The sequence below is a fragment of the Penicillium coprophilum genome (assembly GCF_028826855.1).
Source record: "Penicillium coprophilum strain IBT 35676 chromosome Unknown utg000001l_segment0_segment0, whole genome shotgun sequence".
Classification (NCBI taxonomy): Eukaryota; Fungi; Ascomycota; class Eurotiomycetes; order Eurotiales; family Aspergillaceae; genus Penicillium; species Penicillium coprophilum.
The window spans coordinates 2,109,015-2,127,018 of record NW_026622720.1 but is presented as its reverse complement, the minus strand read 5'-3'; the positions used below and the strand labels follow the sequence as shown (position 1 = coordinate 2,127,018).

General features: G+C 47.4%; 7 protein-coding genes across 7 annotated transcripts; 4 read left to right on the top strand and 3 right to left on the bottom strand.

The window, feature by feature from the left end:
* Positions 1–595: 595 nt before the first annotated feature.
* On the top strand, positions 596–2,077 carry N7500_000794 (fungal specific transcription factor domain-containing protein; the record flags this gene model as incomplete). Its single annotated transcript, XM_056671940.1, has 1 exon — positions 596–2,077. The coding sequence occupies one exon, from the start codon at positions 596–598 to the stop codon at positions 2,075–2,077; it is 1,482 nt and encodes a 493-aa protein (XP_056537513.1).
* Positions 2,078–3,342: 1,265 nt separating this feature from the next.
* On the top strand, positions 3,343–4,122 carry N7500_000793 (Cysteine dioxygenase type I; the record flags this gene model as incomplete). Its single annotated transcript, XM_056671939.1, has 3 exons — positions 3,343–3,624; positions 3,700–3,958; positions 4,016–4,122. 3 exons carry the CDS (start codon positions 3,343–3,345, stop codon positions 4,120–4,122), a joined length of 648 nt encoding a protein of 215 aa, XP_056537512.1.
* A 520-nt stretch (positions 4,123–4,642) lies between these two features.
* On the top strand, positions 4,643–5,637 carry N7500_000792 (cytochrome b5 reductase family protein; the record flags this gene model as incomplete). Its single annotated transcript, XM_056671938.1, has 3 exons — positions 4,643–4,901; positions 4,963–5,040; positions 5,093–5,637. The coding sequence occupies 3 exons, from the start codon at positions 4,643–4,645 to the stop codon at positions 5,635–5,637; spliced, it is 882 nt and encodes a 293-aa protein (XP_056537511.1).
* Positions 5,638–6,672: 1,035 nt separating this feature from the next.
* On the bottom strand, positions 6,673–8,714 carry N7500_000791 (uncharacterized protein; the record flags this gene model as incomplete). The annotated part of the gene is made up of 3 exons (XM_056671937.1): positions 6,673–8,352; positions 8,414–8,578; positions 8,634–8,714. 3 exons carry the CDS (start codon positions 8,712–8,714, stop codon positions 6,673–6,675), a joined length of 1,926 nt encoding a protein of 641 aa, XP_056537510.1.
* Positions 8,715–9,841: 1,127 nt separating this feature from the next.
* N7500_000790 (NmrA/HSCARG family protein) lies at positions 9,842–10,855 on the bottom strand (the record flags this gene model as incomplete). The annotated part of the gene is made up of 1 exon (XM_056671936.1): positions 9,842–10,855. The coding sequence occupies one exon, from the start codon at positions 10,853–10,855 to the stop codon at positions 9,842–9,844; it is 1,014 nt and encodes a 337-aa protein (XP_056537509.1).
* Positions 10,856–12,651: 1,796 nt separating this feature from the next.
* On the bottom strand, positions 12,652–13,380 carry N7500_000789 (uncharacterized protein; the record flags this gene model as incomplete). The annotated part of the gene is made up of 1 exon (XM_056671935.1): positions 12,652–13,380. The coding sequence occupies one exon, from the start codon at positions 13,378–13,380 to the stop codon at positions 12,652–12,654; it is 729 nt and encodes a 242-aa protein (XP_056537508.1).
* A 2,127-nt stretch (positions 13,381–15,507) lies between these two features.
* N7500_000788 (putative hexokinase) lies at positions 15,508–17,142 on the top strand (the record flags this gene model as incomplete). The annotated part of the gene is made up of 1 exon (XM_056671934.1): positions 15,508–17,142. One exon carries the CDS (start codon positions 15,508–15,510, stop codon positions 17,140–17,142), a length of 1,635 nt encoding a protein of 544 aa, XP_056537507.1.
* Between the last annotated feature and the right edge of the window lie 862 nt (positions 17,143–18,004).

The following is an 18,004-nucleotide window of genomic DNA, read 5'->3' as shown; positions in this document are numbered from 1 at the left end:
TGAAAGCGATCCTATGTTTATTTCCATTTGTCTACTCCCTATATTACCCGCAATCATTGTGCGAGAAGCATTTACTAAACGAACCAAATAAATCTATCGATTTTTCTTTGATTTGGAACTGTCGGAATGCCTCGGCCGACCGCCTGCCAAACGCCGATAGCCCGGGGATTGAAACGTCACTCTTCATTCCATCATTTTTTTTTAGCATGACTCCAACAAGATCGACTAAACAAAGTGGTCTAGCCTCGCTGGCTTGCACTGAGTGCAGAAAACAACATCTCAAATGTGACGCCAGCAAACCATCATGTTCGCGATGTGTTCAGAATGGATTTCTCTGTCAATATCTACCCTCCCGAAGGGGCGGACGCAGGAAATCCCGGCTTGAGAGTCCATATCAACGCCAACCACAAACTGTCAATGTCAATGTCAGTTCTCCTTATTTTTCTCCGTGAGTATATGCTTAAATTAGTTCTAGACTCGGTACCAGTCTACGGTCCCTGTTCTGCCAATAGCACCTGTTCAGACCCCACCAGATTCGCAGACAGGCAGGCAGACAGGACTCGATATTCCCACGGAGCCGGTCACATGGCCAGTGATGCTTGCGGGAAATGCTCCTGTTCAGCAACCGGTGGAACCAGCAAGCAAAGTGTCGCTCCGTGATGAGCGCCTGCCTCGGTTGTACTATGAAAACTTCCATGTCGCACATCCGATCTTGGTACCTAGCACCTTGTATCATGACCACAATTACCCTCATTTCTTACAGCTAGTCGTGCATTTTGTGGGCTCTCACTATATTGCGTCGATTCCGAGTCAGCCATACAAGGAACAAGTTGTAGCTGAGCTAAAGACAAACCCTGATCGATCGGCTTCCATGGTTCAGGCTTGGCTACTATATTCCATTGCTCTATATGCCCGTGATGAATGGACGGAGGCACGAGATGCTCTCTCCCATAGCACTGATATTGCTCTGGAGCTTGGCATGAACCGCTGGCCATTCGCTTCATCCACAAACCCCGAAAGATCTCTTGAAGCCGAAAGCATGAGACGAACATGGTGGGAACTATACGTTACCGATATATTCATGGCAGTTCCACTCGAAACCACGACATTTCGATGTAGCACTGTACCACCGGAGGTGGCCTTGCCCTGCGAAGAGTCGGCATATAACTGTGGGGGTGATATCCCGAAACCACGGATGATCATCGAGTTCAAGCGGAGGATCCTCGCGGCAGAGGATACTGTCTTCTCATCTTTCAGCTATCGAATCGAAGCCACGACAATATTATGCCGGGTTCTCGTCCTGAATCGACTACGCGACTGTCACCGCGATCATCTTCAAGCCGTCGAAAATGCACTAGTGAGCTGGATCAACCACCTACCACCCAAAAAGCTCGACATTGTTGATTCATACGGCAATGTTGACGAAATGATGTTCCAAGCGCATTTAACGATAGCCTATGCCGCCATGCTCCTACATTTACCCCGAAGTGACCTCCCATCTGTATTGTCTCAGTCCCAACCAGATGATCGCTTCTGGCCCGGTCTGACTGGCCAGCTTTCATCAACCTTCACCCGTCTAGTCCATAGTATTAAAGCAACAGAAGCCTCGAGGCGAATCTCGGATTCCATATCTGTTTGTCCAAATGTGTCAAAGCACACCCCCTTCATCATCCCTGCCCTGGCCCTTTGCGGACTCATCCAGCTCGCCACATCCACCAGTCATTCCGAGGAATGCTTTGACCATCATTGCAACCGTGTCACACTCATTCTAGGATGTCTCAAGAGCACCCAGCGGACATGGAAACTGGCCGAGTCTCTGTATCATGCTCTTCGATCTTCTGCGGCGGAAGTCTTGACGGATTCGATGGAAAAATGGAATGCAGAACCACTACATCGATTCACACCGGCAGGCACCACACCTAGCGACCAAGAACGACCCAGCTCCGGTGCCAATCCCGTCCCTGTTATGCCAGACGGGCATGATTTCATGCCGCCAGAATTTTCCCCGGCGTTCATCGACCCAACTTGTTATAATGCTTCTTTTTTTAGCGCTATTCCTGATTTCGATATGAATTAGATCGGTTATACTCGGGGGCTAATGTAGTAATTCAATATATTCAAAGAAGAAAACCAAGCACGTACTACGCTCGATGTTCTTTTTATGTAATAGTTTTTTGGGCAAATCTCTGTTGGCCTCATGCAGCAAGATATGAATTAAGTATCGGGCCTTAATTAAGTAAATGCTAGCGATATATCATAATGATAGGTGTCCAAACATGAACGCTAAGAGAATTTCTATATGTCAAACGCCGATTGAACTTTTGAGTCGCCGACCGCGCCGATAAGACATCTGATTGGCCCGTTGGAACTCCCTCGTTCCGTTTGGCACATCGTACCAACATCTTGTGCGATAACCCGAAATAAATACACCTGGCAGATGAAAGACTGCTTTCTCGAAGTAACATCAGTGTCACAAATAGTATCAATTTGTGACACTGATGTAGCGAAAAGTCCGACAGTACGGAGTATTATTCCATGCGCTTTTCACACTCACAATCATATATCGGGAGATATGGCTAGAATACCCACCGACCATTCCTTCATGGGGTTTGTGTTGATTGAATATCCGCTGATAACCGTGATAACGATCTTTGCGTTGACATCCACAGTGGATGACATAGGGGATCTACCATATGCTAGCAGTTGTTCGCCGATGTGTTGATCTACAAAGTCACCTTAGTATGTACATCTGTTAGACCGCTCTGACATCATCAACTCACACGAGAGTACTAGATGGCTGAACTGTAACTACATGTCTATGTACATTAGGTATTCATACCATCGCATTGACAACTGGGTTTCATCCTCAACAGTTCACTAGATTGAATATTGAAATCTTGACAGGCATTCAGGAAAAAAAAAACGTGTTCAGAAATTAGAAAGACGAATCTAAAAATGTTTAGATTGTTTCAAGTCCTACTCAATTCTTGTAACCAACGGCTGTAATGCGAATAGATAAGGATTTTACAGATTGTAGCATTCTCACATTCTTAACATCATCTCCCTTTCTGTTTAAAATATATTACTCGTCACCTAGAAAATACATGTGCAGGCCTCTGCGTGCTATCAGGTGAGACTGCAATCCATCTGGGGCACTGGAATGCAAGGAATTGGATCAATCGGCGATTGAGATCCTATTTTATAACTGAGATCGCACGGAGGGATTCAGGGGGAAATAGATACCAATTGCTCTCAGAAATATAATTCATCCATGAATTCTCCTTCTTAGCTCCCATTATCATCCAAGAATATCTTTCTCCAACACCAAAACTTCTATCCACGATGCCCGCTGTCCTTCCCTTAATCCCGCTTGGCACCAGCCTATCACTAGGAAACAAGCACTACAAACCCCAGTACAGCCTAGATGATCTGGTACAAGACATTAAAATCTACCTAGGCGAGAGGGGTGGCATTTCCTCGGCAGATGTGGACAACGAGTACCTGATCTCGCTGGCGCAAAAGTACAACTCTGATCCGAACGACTGGGCCCGCTTTTATTACAACGACACTAGCAAGAACTATACCCGCAATGCCATTGAAAACATTAATCAGAAAGCAAACATTGTGAGTTATGGTCCAATCTTAGCTAGATCCTGTCAACATTGGATCGCGAGAATTAAAAATTAACCCATATCGCAGCTCCTGCTCGTCTGGAATCCCGGGAAAGGCTCTCCCATCCACGACCATGCCAATGCACATTGTATCATGAAGGTCTTGGCTGGCACACTACAGGAGACTATCTACAACGTTCCGGATCAGGACTCTGATCTTGCTGGTCCGTTGGAAATCAAGTCTGATACGAGACATACCATGAATGACGTCGCTTATATCTCGGATGATATCGGATTACATCGCGTTCACAACCCGAGTAGTGACCAAGTTGCTGTTTCTCTTCACTGTAAGTGCTGGACCACAAGATTTCAATGGGCATTGAGTGCTGATGGGTGTTATATAGTATATACCCCGCCTAATGCTGCCGACTATGGATATAATATCTACAACCAAGAGACAGGCAAGGCGAGCTTTGTTTCACAGGCTCAAGCCGTTCCTCAGAAAGAGTGAGGGCATCACAGATGTGACCGGGTGATGGCTTGGCTTGGCTTATTGTTGTTTTTCCTCTCTTTTGTATGCGCCCTTAGCCTGTCATATACCAAATTCCATTTCGCTAGGCGCTGGCGCTAGCAATGCTGTTATGTTGCTTTACTCAATACTATGGAGTCATTTGATATATTTTACACCAACTTGATGAATGTTCCAATATATGGCTTCAGTTTCTATATTTGAGAATAGTTCGGGTCGTTTCATCATCTAGACTCAGACTCGCTATATACCCACTTTTCCATCGGGGTTTGGCAAAGACCGAACTCTAGTCCAGCTTAAAAGTATTCGTCGATCCAATGAGGCTCCCAAGTTGATGAATCATTGATTGTCTGATATGTCGGGGGTCGGGGCTGAGGTCGTCCGTGATTTCCACGGGTTTTGCGGCTTTTGGACAGAGCGCAGCAACGAGTATATAAATTGGAAATTTTGCTATTAACCTGATTGATGTAGGGTAAATATATCGAAAGATTTCTTTTCCACCATGTTCAGAGCCATTATCCCCAAGTCCACAACAGCAAAGTCGGTCGCGACCGTCACTTTACTAGGCATTGGAGCTTACGGCGTCCAATCACGTCTTATATCAACTGCCAACGCCGAGTCAAGTGTGACTCCCAAAATCTTCTCAGGATTTGGACTTACAACCTTGCGCTTGCAAAGCACCAAAGATGTAAACCACAACACGAAAAGACTCGTCTTCGAGTATCCAATCGAGAACGCCACAAGCGGATTGTCATTAACTTGTATGGCCCCGAGTCACAGCCCAACTTCAACTATTAAAGCGTACAGACTAACATGTTCCAGCGGCACTCCTCACCATAACCCGGCCCGAAGGACGCTGGTTCCCCGTGCTACGCCCATATACACCCATCAGCGATCTAAGTATGAGCAACACCCCCAAGCCCCGACATGACGATAAATTAACAAACAACAGATCAAGAAGGCCAGATCGAATTCATGATCAAGAAATATCCAAACGGCAAAGCGAGCTCCCACATCCACTCCCTCAAGCCAGGAGACACCCTCACATTCGCAGCGGCAATTAAGGGACACGCCTGGACACCGAACCAATCGCCACAGGTTTACCTCATAGCAGGCGGAGCCGGTATTACACCAATCTACCAGCTTGCGCAGGGTATTCTCAACAACCCTGCTGACAAAACTAAAATCAACCTCGTCTTCGGCGTCAATACAGAGCAGGACTTGCTGCTACGAGAAGAGCTGGAGAGCTTTAAGACGCGCTTCCCGGGTCGCTTTGACTATATATACACAGTCAGTCATCCGAAGGGACAGGGTCATGGTTTCAGGAAGGGATATGTTACGGAGGAGTTATTGCGGGAGGTTGTGAAGGCCGACGGTGATGCGAAGGTCTTTGTTTGTGGACCTCCTGCTATGGAGGAATCGTTGGTTGGATCGAGATTCCAGAGTGGGATTCTAAATCAAGTTGGGTTTACAAAGGGTCAGATTGTAAAGTTTTAGTTCATAGCTCTGCGTGTTCTATCAATGTATTATACTTCATATTTAGGGCCTGGCCACCCGGGCCCAGCTTGCACATAAAAAACAGAAAACCAGGGATGAACTTCTACAAATGAGCGAAAGAAAAGTACCTACCAAATATCAATCATTTCACCCCAACGATTGGTGTCTAGGGGGAGGGATCGTCTGAGATATACCACTGTACAAGAATGGCCCCCGTGTCCTATTCTGATCTTTACTTCGTAACTGTCCCGAGCGCCTAACACTACACCTATGTCTGCAACAACATAAGTGCGGTGCTAGGCGCTTGGCATGGTTACATGGAGAGGATATTTTGATCAATATCCACAGCCCAATGCTACATAGATCCATTCTTTATCTGCGCTAGTGGAAATAATGACGCGGCCTCCCAATCCACGAACATTCGTCGTCAGCTTCATGCCGCGCCATCTCGAACTATTTGGATACGTCTGTGTATGCTGTACTGCGTATGAGCCTACCCAATAATACTTCCCTTATCTGGTCCGTCGCAACGTTTTTCGCTCGCCCTGAGCAAGGTTGCAAATGTGTATGTGTGAACATTGGATGCGGAACGGGGTACCATGATGGCTTGTAATTGAAATTGAGGTTCACACTATATACAGAGACATGTATTTCATAAAACGAAATGTAATGGAACCGGGCGTAGGAACCGGGTTGTGATAATACATAGAATGAGAAGAAAGATGTACAGAGGTCAGCTCGATTCCCCATAGGAAAATAGTATGTAAACAAGCCAGGCATATGCAGAAACAGAATGAAGATAACGCCAGAGGGTGGGTATGATATGCATGAAACGATCATGAGCGGAAGGGTAGACACCAAATGGCCTCAGATAGCCCTGTTTTTCTTTTGTTTTTCTTTCTTTCGCAAACCTCGGGCAAAGTTGCAAGCCCGGTTTGGTAATGTTCGCGAGTAAAGATTCTCGATGCAAACGCGAAACGGTGCAAGATGCAGTTCTAATCACGTACGATTCGAAGCGCAAAAAGGCCAAAACATTCAAGACCGTTGGTGGGAAGAGAGACGGAATTCTTCCACGGGGAGACGCTCCCCAGAGGGGACCTCCTGGTAGCGGCGGCCACGGCGGGTGCGCATGAACCGCCGGGCAGCAAACCCGCCTCCGCACAAAACGCCAGCCAGAAGGATAAAGATGAGGAGATTGCCAATTGCGCGGACGACCTCGTAGGCCTTGGCAACATTCTTGGCGACCTCCTTCGCGTCAGCGTATTGGGCATTTGAACGGTCGCCAGAACCAGTGGATGTACTGTTCTTGATCGATTCGGTCGCTTTGTCGCCATTGGTGTCGGCGGAAGACATCGACTTCGTGTTATCGTTGTTCGCAGCGACGATGATCGAGGGGTCGTCAGGAGTAGGGCCGGAGCCAGAACCGGTCCAGCCGGCGGCTTTCCAGTCGGGTGGGGTTCCAGTGCGCATGATTTCAGAAGTATGCATGACATTGCCGTCGGTATCGATGGCCTCTGCGGAAACAAAGTCCATATAACCATCGGCGATGAACATGGTCTCGAAGTCTGTTTTGTTGGTGGTGCCGAGGAGCACAGATTGACCGTGGTCACGGGCCTGCGCGTAGAATTTCCACTGAACGACATCGGTCGCACCGTTCCAGCTGACGTGGATGATCGTTGTCATGTCCTCGTCGCTGGTACCGTAGACCGATGCGACTAGGTCTGGAGGCGCAGTGGGGCGACCGATAAACTCACCCTTGTAAGAGCGATAGGTTGAGTACCGATCTGATACAAACCGGGCGGTCATTAGAAGATCGCCGTTCGATGCGTGCTCGCTCGAGTAGCCGCGCTCGCTCCATCCGATAAAGACGTTGCCGTTGGGAAGGGCGCGAGCGCTACCACGGAGTCGGGTGAGACCACTATCGGGGCGATTAATCCGCTTAATCACCTTGGCGGTCATAGGGACAAGACTTGTGTCTAGCTCGATGAACAAAACGGAGGATATCTTCTCGTCCTGGCCACCTTCGTCGGAGGCATTGTTCAGCATCGAGATCACGTGGTGGGTGCCGTCTGACGAGACAAACTTGACATCATGCTGCTTAGAGAAGGTAAAGTCCTGCTCGAAATTGCTCTCTTTTCCACCCAAGCGCCATAAGATGTTTCCATCCTTGCCAGAAATCAAGTAAATGGTATTGGTGAACCGCAATGAGATCAAATAGTCGCCGGCCTCGTTTTTGTCGACTGCATTGATATGTACGTAGTCCCAACCGGGCGATCCAGCTGGGGCATCCGATTCATGGAACATGGTCGATTCGTGCAGATCAATCTTGTCGAATGAATCCCACTGCACCAGAACCTTGCTGGTTTCGATATCCACCTCGACAAATCCACCAACCGTAACCCAACTCTCTTCCGTTGGGCGTCCGAAGTCGGTCAGACTGACGAGCTGGGGTCGATATATGCAAGCCAATGCAGTCTTTCCACCATCCATAATGTTGAATTCGTGCATGTTGAAATCATGGACATCGCTGAGAGCCTGGACCTCTTTTTCCACCTCGTAGTGATTGTTCACAATCGCGCCGTGGCCCTTCTTGGAATCATCGTATTCCCACCCCACAATGAACGACAGATAAGGGTCATCCCCGATGTTGTGTACCGGCTTGAAGTCGAAGACATTATGATTGTCGTACAAGGGCGCTCCAGCCCAGATAAGGACCTTTTACGCAACACGCGAGTCAGCTGGTGCTTGTTGGCCGGGGTTTGGAGGTGAGACATACGCCACTGTCATCGTAAATGTAGGGTCCGACTTGGTATTGTTGATATTTCATGGTGGGTTTCTCTGGGCTGATTTGCCCATATGGCGCGACGAACCAGTATCCGGGGGCCAACCGCTCGCGGTCATGGTATTCAACCTCCCATTTCAAGGCCCGAACTTCAGGGAGCTGGATTTTGGTTATTAGAACCACACATTTCCAACACTGTCGATATTCAACCCACCGTCACAAAAGACATCAAATCCGAATCATGACGCGTTGCGACGGCATTACCCGATAACAAGAGCAATGCAGCCCAAAGCATCTTGATTCACGTTTAAAGAATGGCTAGGAAGAGTAGATCTTCCTGGTAATGAAACGAAAATGGAAAGGGAAATGAGCTACATAAGAGCCGATGCTAGACACCGAAACATTCAGACGGTCGTCGTCAGTGGCATCAGTAAAGAGTGGGGGGGGATACGACAACGCTAGGCAATTAAGAGGATAGAACAATCATTTTATTAAGATAAATCAGATAAAAACACTTGAAAACAATGAAAAAACGCCGAGAGAGGCCCAGATGCCAAAGAGAAGAGAGAAGAGCGCCGCGCCGAGTCGACGTAATGAAAAGTCTTGGCATTTGTTTCAAGTGGAGAAGGTGTGCCGTTTGCCCTATAAAGTGCCATCTTCAGGGCTAAACATCGGGATTTTATTTCCACTACGGAGTTCTTATCCTTTTCAGATCTATGGCCATCGTGTTCGTCCATTCAGTTTCTGGTATGATGGCGTGGCCTATATGTCGGAGCTTTGCCTTGGACGCCATACGGGACTTTCTCCGCCTCGTCAGATTTGATAGAAGATCGTCCAGGGGGACGTCTTGGCACTCTATCCAAACCTGGTGAGGGATGGAGTCTTCAGGGGTTTCTCCTGTTTCCGCTCCATTGGGCTTGGTGATCGGCAGGAAAATCCTTATGAATATCATTGTGTCTACGGAGTACTCCATACTCGAATGGAGCAGTTATTCATAGTCTAGTCAAAATCTCATGCACTGCGGTGCTATAATCATTTACAATATGTATCTTGCTCTGTACTCCGTATTACGTTGATACATGCTCCTTATCTAGCGGGAGTGGATATTCATGTCGAAATTTTCTCACAATATACATATGTATGTGGGCAACGTTAACTGGGGTCTCGCCTCTGATCTCAAGACATATATGTGCCTTAGCCCCACGATCCACCGTTTAATGAATTAATGTAATCTGTTCTCTGCATTCTATGCCCAAGACTATAGATACCTCGGTCAGGGATTTGCTGAGTTCTCCGGGATAGAGATTCTATATAGAATATTGGATCAGGAGCTATTCGCCATCATCTGTATCAACTACATCCTTTGTTGGAGACAGTAGCAAAGGACAGGAATATATTTAAGAAGCCACACTAGATATCTGCTTACTGTACAAGCCCATCCCCATTGTTCAACTCCTTCAAATTAAGCAGCTCGGCAACATCCTGGCTTTTCAGCCACTCCTCAAACTTCTGACCCTGTACACGAGACTTCAACTGAGCAGGCTCAATAATGTTCTCCACTCCAGCAGAGTACCCAAACTCATCAACAAATGCTGGGCCAGTCAAAATCTCAACTGGGATGCCAGAACTTTCATTCAAATCCTTGACTGTCGTTTGAACAAACTCAACCTGCTTTCCAAGGGCTCGGGTCCAAATTTCCATCAACTCTCCGATAGAGATGTAATCATCGTAAGCAAGCAATTTTGTCCCTGAGGCTTCATCCTCCACCAAAGCTCTGACAAATGGTCCAGTTGAGCGGGGAGTATCAATAATGGGCATGCGCATAGCCTTGCTAGCCGGCATGACAGACACAAATTGCTTGTTCTCCGGCTGGAACTTGGGATACAAGAACGGATTACTGATGTAACAAGCAATGTAGATGAAGGATGTCTTCTTTGACAATTCGGGCTTCTGAGTCTCAATGTAGTCGACGATGTGCGCCTTGGTCTCCCAATGATGGCAGTGCGAGTATTTCCCACCCGAAGCCCTATTCATTGGGCCAAGAGCCGAATAGATCAACCTTTCCAGCGTGGGAATCGTAGCAGCGATATTCGCTGCATTCTCTCCGTAGGTAATTTCCGCCTCGTAGCCTTGTTTGGCACTTGTCGCTTCATCAATGCCCGATGCGAGAGCATCGCGATAGGTTTGCCAAAAGTCTGTGTTGAGGAAAATGGCATGTACGCCGGTGAACGCTCGACGGAGGGATTCTTTGTCGTTGAGGTTGGCCTCGACAACCTCGGCGCCCTGTTCAGCGAGCTGTCGTGCTTTCTCGGAAGCAGAATTTCGGGTGAGGCAGCGAACATGCCAGTTTGGAAGGTGCAGGAATGTGCGAGCAACTGATGCTCCTTGTGTGCCGGTAGCGCCGACAACTGCGATGATCTTCTTTGTGAATGCCATTCTTCGAAGTGGGTGGCTTGTGATTTCCAGTGAAGTATTTCTGTGATGTCTACATTCAATTCCGAAGCAACAGTCGTCCATTTTATGTTTTTCGACTCGTGGCAACCGATGGAAACATTGATGCTAGTCTGCGATGCGTATATAGTTCGAGTAATCTGATTGGATAAGAAGCGTAAGCCATACTGGCTTACGGTGTCGGAGTTACGGAGTTAAGATCTCGCCGGGTTACATCCACTACCTCCGTGCTCATTCGCCCCGATTCTTTTTTAACTCCAATTGAGTCAGGACTAGCATTGACTTGCATATTCAAATTTTGGCTATGGTGTTATTGGAAAGCCACGACGTGCTTACGCCTATCAGTGACTCGAACCAGCCTGAGGCTCCCTCATCTAAAAAGCCCAAGAAGCGAGTCCTCACACTAGCGCGAAAAGAACAAAATAGGACTGCACAAAGGACGTATCGTGTGTCGGCCCTGCTATTGTTTGTTTCATAGCACTTGTTAATTCTTCCTCTGTCTCTAGGTGAGAGACAAAGAAAAAAACGAATATGTTCCAACGCCCATGAAAGACAAACAAGGAGACTTGCACCTCGGCCACCGTCAGAATCGTCCGGATCAGCACCGAACAACATACCCGGCACTGACTTGGACTCTGCAAGCTCAGATAATACGTCATCCTTAATACTTTCAAGTGCCAGCCATAAAAATGATGCTTTATCAACTTCGCCCGCTGATCCATGGATGAATACGCTGCAAACTCCGCAATCCACTATGTTGGTGGCCATATTCAGAAATGCCATATGTCTGGGACATGATACGGAACTACTATCAGCCTGTGCAGTGACATATATGTCCCCATTTTACAAACCAATCACAGCGCACGACAACCCCCGGGATCTGGTAGTATCAGCTATGAACCCCTCTATCCCTGTTCACCTCCAGCCAACGATGGCTCAGATTCTGGTTCCTCATCATGCCAGTCTGGATTTGATCCCTATACCCTTTCTGCGGGAACGTGCTATGATGTTGTGCTTTGCCATGCCTGATATATTTGATCTCTGGGACTTTAAGTTGGACATTTATACACGAAATGCACTTGTTTGTCACCGGTCTCGTGCTGATAAACCTTGTCAGCCATGGGATCAAAGAAGCTGGGAGGCCATGCCTTGGTTTTTGAAGAAGTGGAGTGCAACACTCGATCAATCTGGGTTGACATAAAGGGCAAGCATACTATCGAAAGTCCTCGCACCTAATGGTCTTTATTATCTCCATTTTGGCTCTTTAATGTGATGCTTCACTATTTGCAGAAGACATGTACATACTACTACAACAGACTGTGGCAAATTTTTGGTCCGTTTGTAATTGGGGTACATGGGTAAAGAGTCATCAAAAGGGGAAACTAGGCAGGGATTTGTGACTTGGCGGCAGCTTTGGGCTGGACATCCACCATGCTGTCCGTTACTTAGCCCAAGAAGAAGTCTTGAGGTTTCATATAACGATGGCTAGCATTTATATTCCAAAAATTAGATAGAATGCACAAATGCACTCTATAAAATCCCTCATCGATTACATGTGGTAGTCGGCGATTCCGAAGTCACAATGCAGTCTATTAGCACCCAGTACTACAGTAAGCTTGAGCAGCCATGGATGGTGTTTGTATTGGAAGGAGCCTTTATAATTCAGAGCAAGGTACCACAGTACCAATTTATGTTTGATCTTGTCTAGAAATCAACTACCCTTTCTGAAAATAAGCAAAATACCGCAACAAGCCAAAGATTCTACCAGTACGTCTCGTAAATCAAGCCTTCTCAATATCAAACCGCATCTGTATGTAGGGAATATACCGACCTCCCCATGTCACAATTCTTGCAATGCGTCTCGTTCCTCGCGGGAAAGCGCCTAGAACCAAATAAGCCACACCTTTAGCAAGCCTCGTACCCAGTAGAGCCTGATACTCAACGGTATTCTCCTCCCAGACATGCATTCTATCATCTGGCCAGCCAAGACCATTATCTGCAACATAGAGACTCTTCTGAACAAACAGCATAGTCTCGGGGTTGATGATATTACACTGGATGACGTACTTCAGGTCCTCAATAGGGTGCTCATCTTTGTACACGGCCTGCGCAATTTGCGCCCAATATGCCGAATCAGGACGGAAGCTATCCGTGGCAAAAATCACACCTGGCCCTGTTTGTAACTTGTAGTCATGGACCCAGTATTTTCCGCGCGATACTCCAGACTTCCATAGTACGATCTTGCGGTAGAGTTCTTCTCCCGAAAGCCCTAGTTCGACGGCTTCTTCGTAGATTTGGTCGGGTGGAAAACTTCGTTTTTCGTGCCGGATTCCCCATCCTAATTCAACCATGTTTTGCATTGTCAGCTGTGAGGGAGTAATTGGACATTTTTGGTTGGGATCCCTTATCCATGAAGCCCTCAAAGCCCCTGTTGTTTGGAGGTTGTCGTACCTCAATGGCTGGGGCTGGGGATGGTCCTCCGGTGATTGGGCAGTATTCGTGTCGAGCATGACGAATGAGTGAAGATTTGTCGCTCTTCTTGATTAAGGATCCAATTTATAGGGTTTGCTATCGACAACTGCCGTTGAAGGTGAAACGGGCAAAAGATACAATGGTGGGCTTCGTTGATATATATATTTGTATTTACAACCAAGCCATGTATACTTATGGACAAGAAACTTCATCACACAAAAGAGAGATAGAACAATGGCAATCAGATGTCAAAACTAGAGGATGTAAGGTGCACAAAGAATGGTGAGATAATATAGAAAACATTGTCTTGCGACATAAAGGCTATCTCTGGAACATCCCCGCGATAATCTGTAAATGAGCCACACAAAGATATTGTTAACCAAGACTCAAACAAATAAACCATGTAGAATTAGGATGTAGTTCACGCAGAGCATTGTTCATAGACACAAGAATTGTAGGGCTCATTATCGTTATAGGGGGTATCGAGAAACCTCATAATCCCTGTTTGTGGTGTATCAACTGTGCCAGGGTTATTTCTCCTTTACATGAGCTATATACTCCTACAACGTAGTCATTTGGATATCCTTCTATTGCTTTGTTAGAGAGCTCGGAAGGGACGCGACTCGGTGGTCATGTTGATCGGTGTAGATGACCTCCAATATTCACTGATGAGATTAGTCAAGAACACGGAACACACTTTCGCAGTGACCTGGAAAACCATGGGCATGATCTCCAAGAACAATGATACCCACTGCCTCGCCGATGTTGTACTTGACTTAGGATTGCTGGCGAGACCCTCATATTTGGCATTAGCTTGATCCTTGACGATCGATCCGACCTGCTGATGGGTCAAATTTTGCTGGACCGTAGCACGGACGAAAGATTAGCCCTAGATACAGGAATCCTACCTTGCCCTCATGCGACCCGCCTCTGAATGTGGTGTACGGAGTACGGAGTAGACGGAGTCACCTTGGACGATATTGTTGCCTGTCTGATCCTGTACCTCGATAAACCTTCGATGGTGATTTTGAGATTTGCATGAATTACTACTCAAATTGTCCGTTCCCAACTTCTAGAAAGATATGTTATGTCTACCACAAAGGGTGATGTCATGGCACTTCATTGGAACATCTACTCCGTACAGACCAGTCGGATTTTAGAGATTTGAAACGAGCTGGAATGTTGATCCTTTTTGAAGGGTATGATTGTGATACACAGAATGTTCAATCTGCAGTTGAGGCTCAAGGGCAGGATGGACCCTGTTATCCCGTGACAGGGGCAAAAGACTATACACATACATATTTTACAGTTCTAGCGTAAGAGGGCCAGGGAGATAGGTTGCAACGCAGAATCCCAGATTAGGGTATTGATCCGGGCCCCGGGGTAGTCACATTGGTTTCAGATTCAGCCTAAAAAACTAAGAAAGGGGAAATTGTCGAGATCAAAAAAGAAGAGAGGTGAGTTAAGTAGAACGATTGACCGTTCCACATGTAACCATCCCCCTCCCAATTGGGCCCCGACTACCACCGTTGCACTCAAGGGGGTCATTGAGTATGTACGGGAATGCCTGTACGGCGTATTATATTTTGATTTGGAATACTCTGTGCAATTGATAGAATTGAAGATATTATACTGCTCTACTTTAAGGGATAGACAACATATACCTAGGCATACATATACAACACACATGTTGGTACAATTATCGGGTAAAGATATATATCTGTATGGTATTAGAAATGACTTTTCAATGTGACGCTACCAGATAGATAACGGATCGAATCAATCAATATGGGTAAAATGAGACATAAATTACGGTTACATTACCATACTCCATGACCCCAAGGTCTTCCAGGTGCACTCCCGGTGACACTGTCAACACAAGAATGGGCCAATGTTGATCCCATTGGATTGACAACCTTTTCCTCTTTTCTTCTCTTCTATCTGTCCCTTCTGTGGGGAATTATTGCTTCCACACTCCCACCGATCCACTCGAGACACAACTCCAGTGGGAGTGTCACATCAACTTGTCCACTCATGCCCAAGGTGTTATAACTTTGGATCTTTCTTCTTTATTTGCTTCATGATCCTACATATTCTGTGTGAACCTCAACCCCTCCCCCCCTCCGTTTTGCGACCTCGCCTCCTCTCCCTCCCTTCCCCCGACTATGTCGGCCCCACTGGTCAAGGTGCTACACCGACTACAAGAGTTATTCCATAACGTGGTCGCCGCACTCGAAAGCATGATCCTCTTCCCCTCGCTCTTTCGCGGTCTTTCGCGACACCGACGAAAGACGTTCCTGGGCGCCCATTGGAAACGCCGTAGCCTCGATGACTTCGCCGAAGAAGTGGAGACCTCGTGCTCCACGCCGCTGTCAACGCGCAACATGGTTGACATGTCGGAGAAGATCCGCACACAGTTCCGAGAATGTCTACAGAATAGTCCATGTTGCATGCTTCCATCCTACGATACCGCACTTCCCGCTGGCTCGGAAAAGGGCACATATCTGGCTTTGGACGTGGGCGGATCGACGTTCCGCGTAGCTTTGATCGAATTGAACGGCCGGGATGAGGAAGTACGCATCCTGAAAGTATCATCGGTACACATCGATGAGAAACTCAAGATGCTGGAGGGGACATTGTTTTTCGATTGGATGGCAGAGCAGATCGAAACCATGCTGATGGAAGTTGGAACGGACTACGGGCGTGGCGATGTACCGCTGGCGATGGGATTGTCCTGGTCATTCCCTATTGAACAAACGTCGCACAGCAGCGGGTTGGTGATACATATGGGTAAAGGATTCAAGGCCTCCGAAGGCACGGTAGGCCAGGAACTGGGGAATCTTATTATCCAGTCTTGCCGCAAGCGCAATTTGAACGTAGAGGTTGCTGCTATTCTGAACGACAGCTCAGCGGCTCTACTCTCGCGTGCCTATGTCGATCCCAAGACCCGCATGTCTCTTATCTTGGGTACCGGTACCAACATGGCGATCCACTTCCCGGTACAAGAGATCGGACCGTCCAAATTTGGAGTCCGTCCAGAGGGCTGGTTCGATCACGCCAAGCATGTTCTCATCAACACCGAGATGAGTATGTTTGGCGGAGGCGTGCTGCCTACGACTCGGTGGGACGACATCTTGAATAGTACGCATCTTCGTCCCAACTACCAGCCGCTCGAATACATAATCACAGGTCGCTACTTGGGTGAGATTGTGCGTCTGATTATCGTTGAGGCAACCGAGACCGCCCGCCTGTTCGGCGGCAAGCTACCAGAATCCATGCGCGAACCCTATTCCTTTGATACAAGCATCGTCGCCTGCCTCGAGGATGACTCTTCTGCCTCCCTTACCACCTCCGCCGCCCTCCTGCAAGAGCAGCATACCTTTAACAACCCTCCCTCCGTCGAAGACCTTCGATTTATGCGCCGTATCTCCCAAGCAATCTCTCGCCGTGCCGCTGGATATCTGGCGACCGCCATCCACAGCATGTGGTGTCTCCGTAACGAGGTGGAATTCCCCTCGCCCTCGTCCACCACCGACTTCCTCGCCAAAGAATCACCCGAAATCACCGTCATCGAGAGCGGAGACTCAGATAAGAGCCTTTCTATCGCCTGCGACGGTGCCGTCATCAACAAGTATCCTGGCTTCCGTGCTACCTGTCAGAAATATCTGGATCAGTTGACCGAGGACGCATATCCGGGCACTCGATCCTCCATTCGTCTCAATCCGGCCCCGGAAAGCGCCATTCTCGGCGCGGCAGTCGCAGTGGCAGTGTCTGTTGCTGGGAACTCCACTCAGCTGTAAATTTGGTGAACATGAGTGATACATGAACCCCCACGCTGAGCATAGATCTCTAGCGGTCTCTTTCGTTGTGATTTTCTTTTTTCAACATGTCTATTGGCCCCATGATGCGTGATGGGTGTCCGTTTGGACCTTTTTGTTTTCTCATCTGCATGGGTATTCCCAGATGGGAGTTATGGAGAGAGCGCTTTTCTTCCTTTGCCCCATTCTCAATAGTCCAATCGTCTGGCATCAACAAGGAGTTTCGGTTTGGGATTTACATGAGCCTTTTCAGTATGGTTTTCCGTTGGACTTTTATTCCGGATGGAGTTTGGTTTTGTTCTCCAACACCCTGTCATTTTTTATTCACGGGTTTTGCGTCTTCTCGAATTCAAGACGGCACATTTGACTTGTTCAATCCTTGCATCTATTACTCGAGCTAGTCCATTCTTCCTTTACTTGACCTCTGTGGACTCCAGACTAAAATGTTGTCGCTAAAGTACCACATGACATGAGTTAGCTTTATACTCCCATCATCCCTGTTGGGCTCTTCTTGGATAAAATGCTGTAGGACGTGAAGAGGAAAATAGCAAACCCCGATGACCCTGAGTAACTCATGTTGATCTTATAAATTCTACACCTTTAGGCACCATATTCTACTATCACCCGCTGACAATTGGTCAAGTTCCCCAAGCGGCTTTGATATTCGGCCCAGACCGCCCTTCCAGGACCAGGGTCATTGAGGGGTTGACACGGGTACTGCCGCACTAAAAACTTGTTTGTCCAGTCATAAGCTACTATTCTTCAGGCGGTGTCCTATTCAGGAGGCGGTATTGTATCAGGGCCTTTTTTTTTTCTTTTCTATCTTTGTGACTCTGCAAACCCC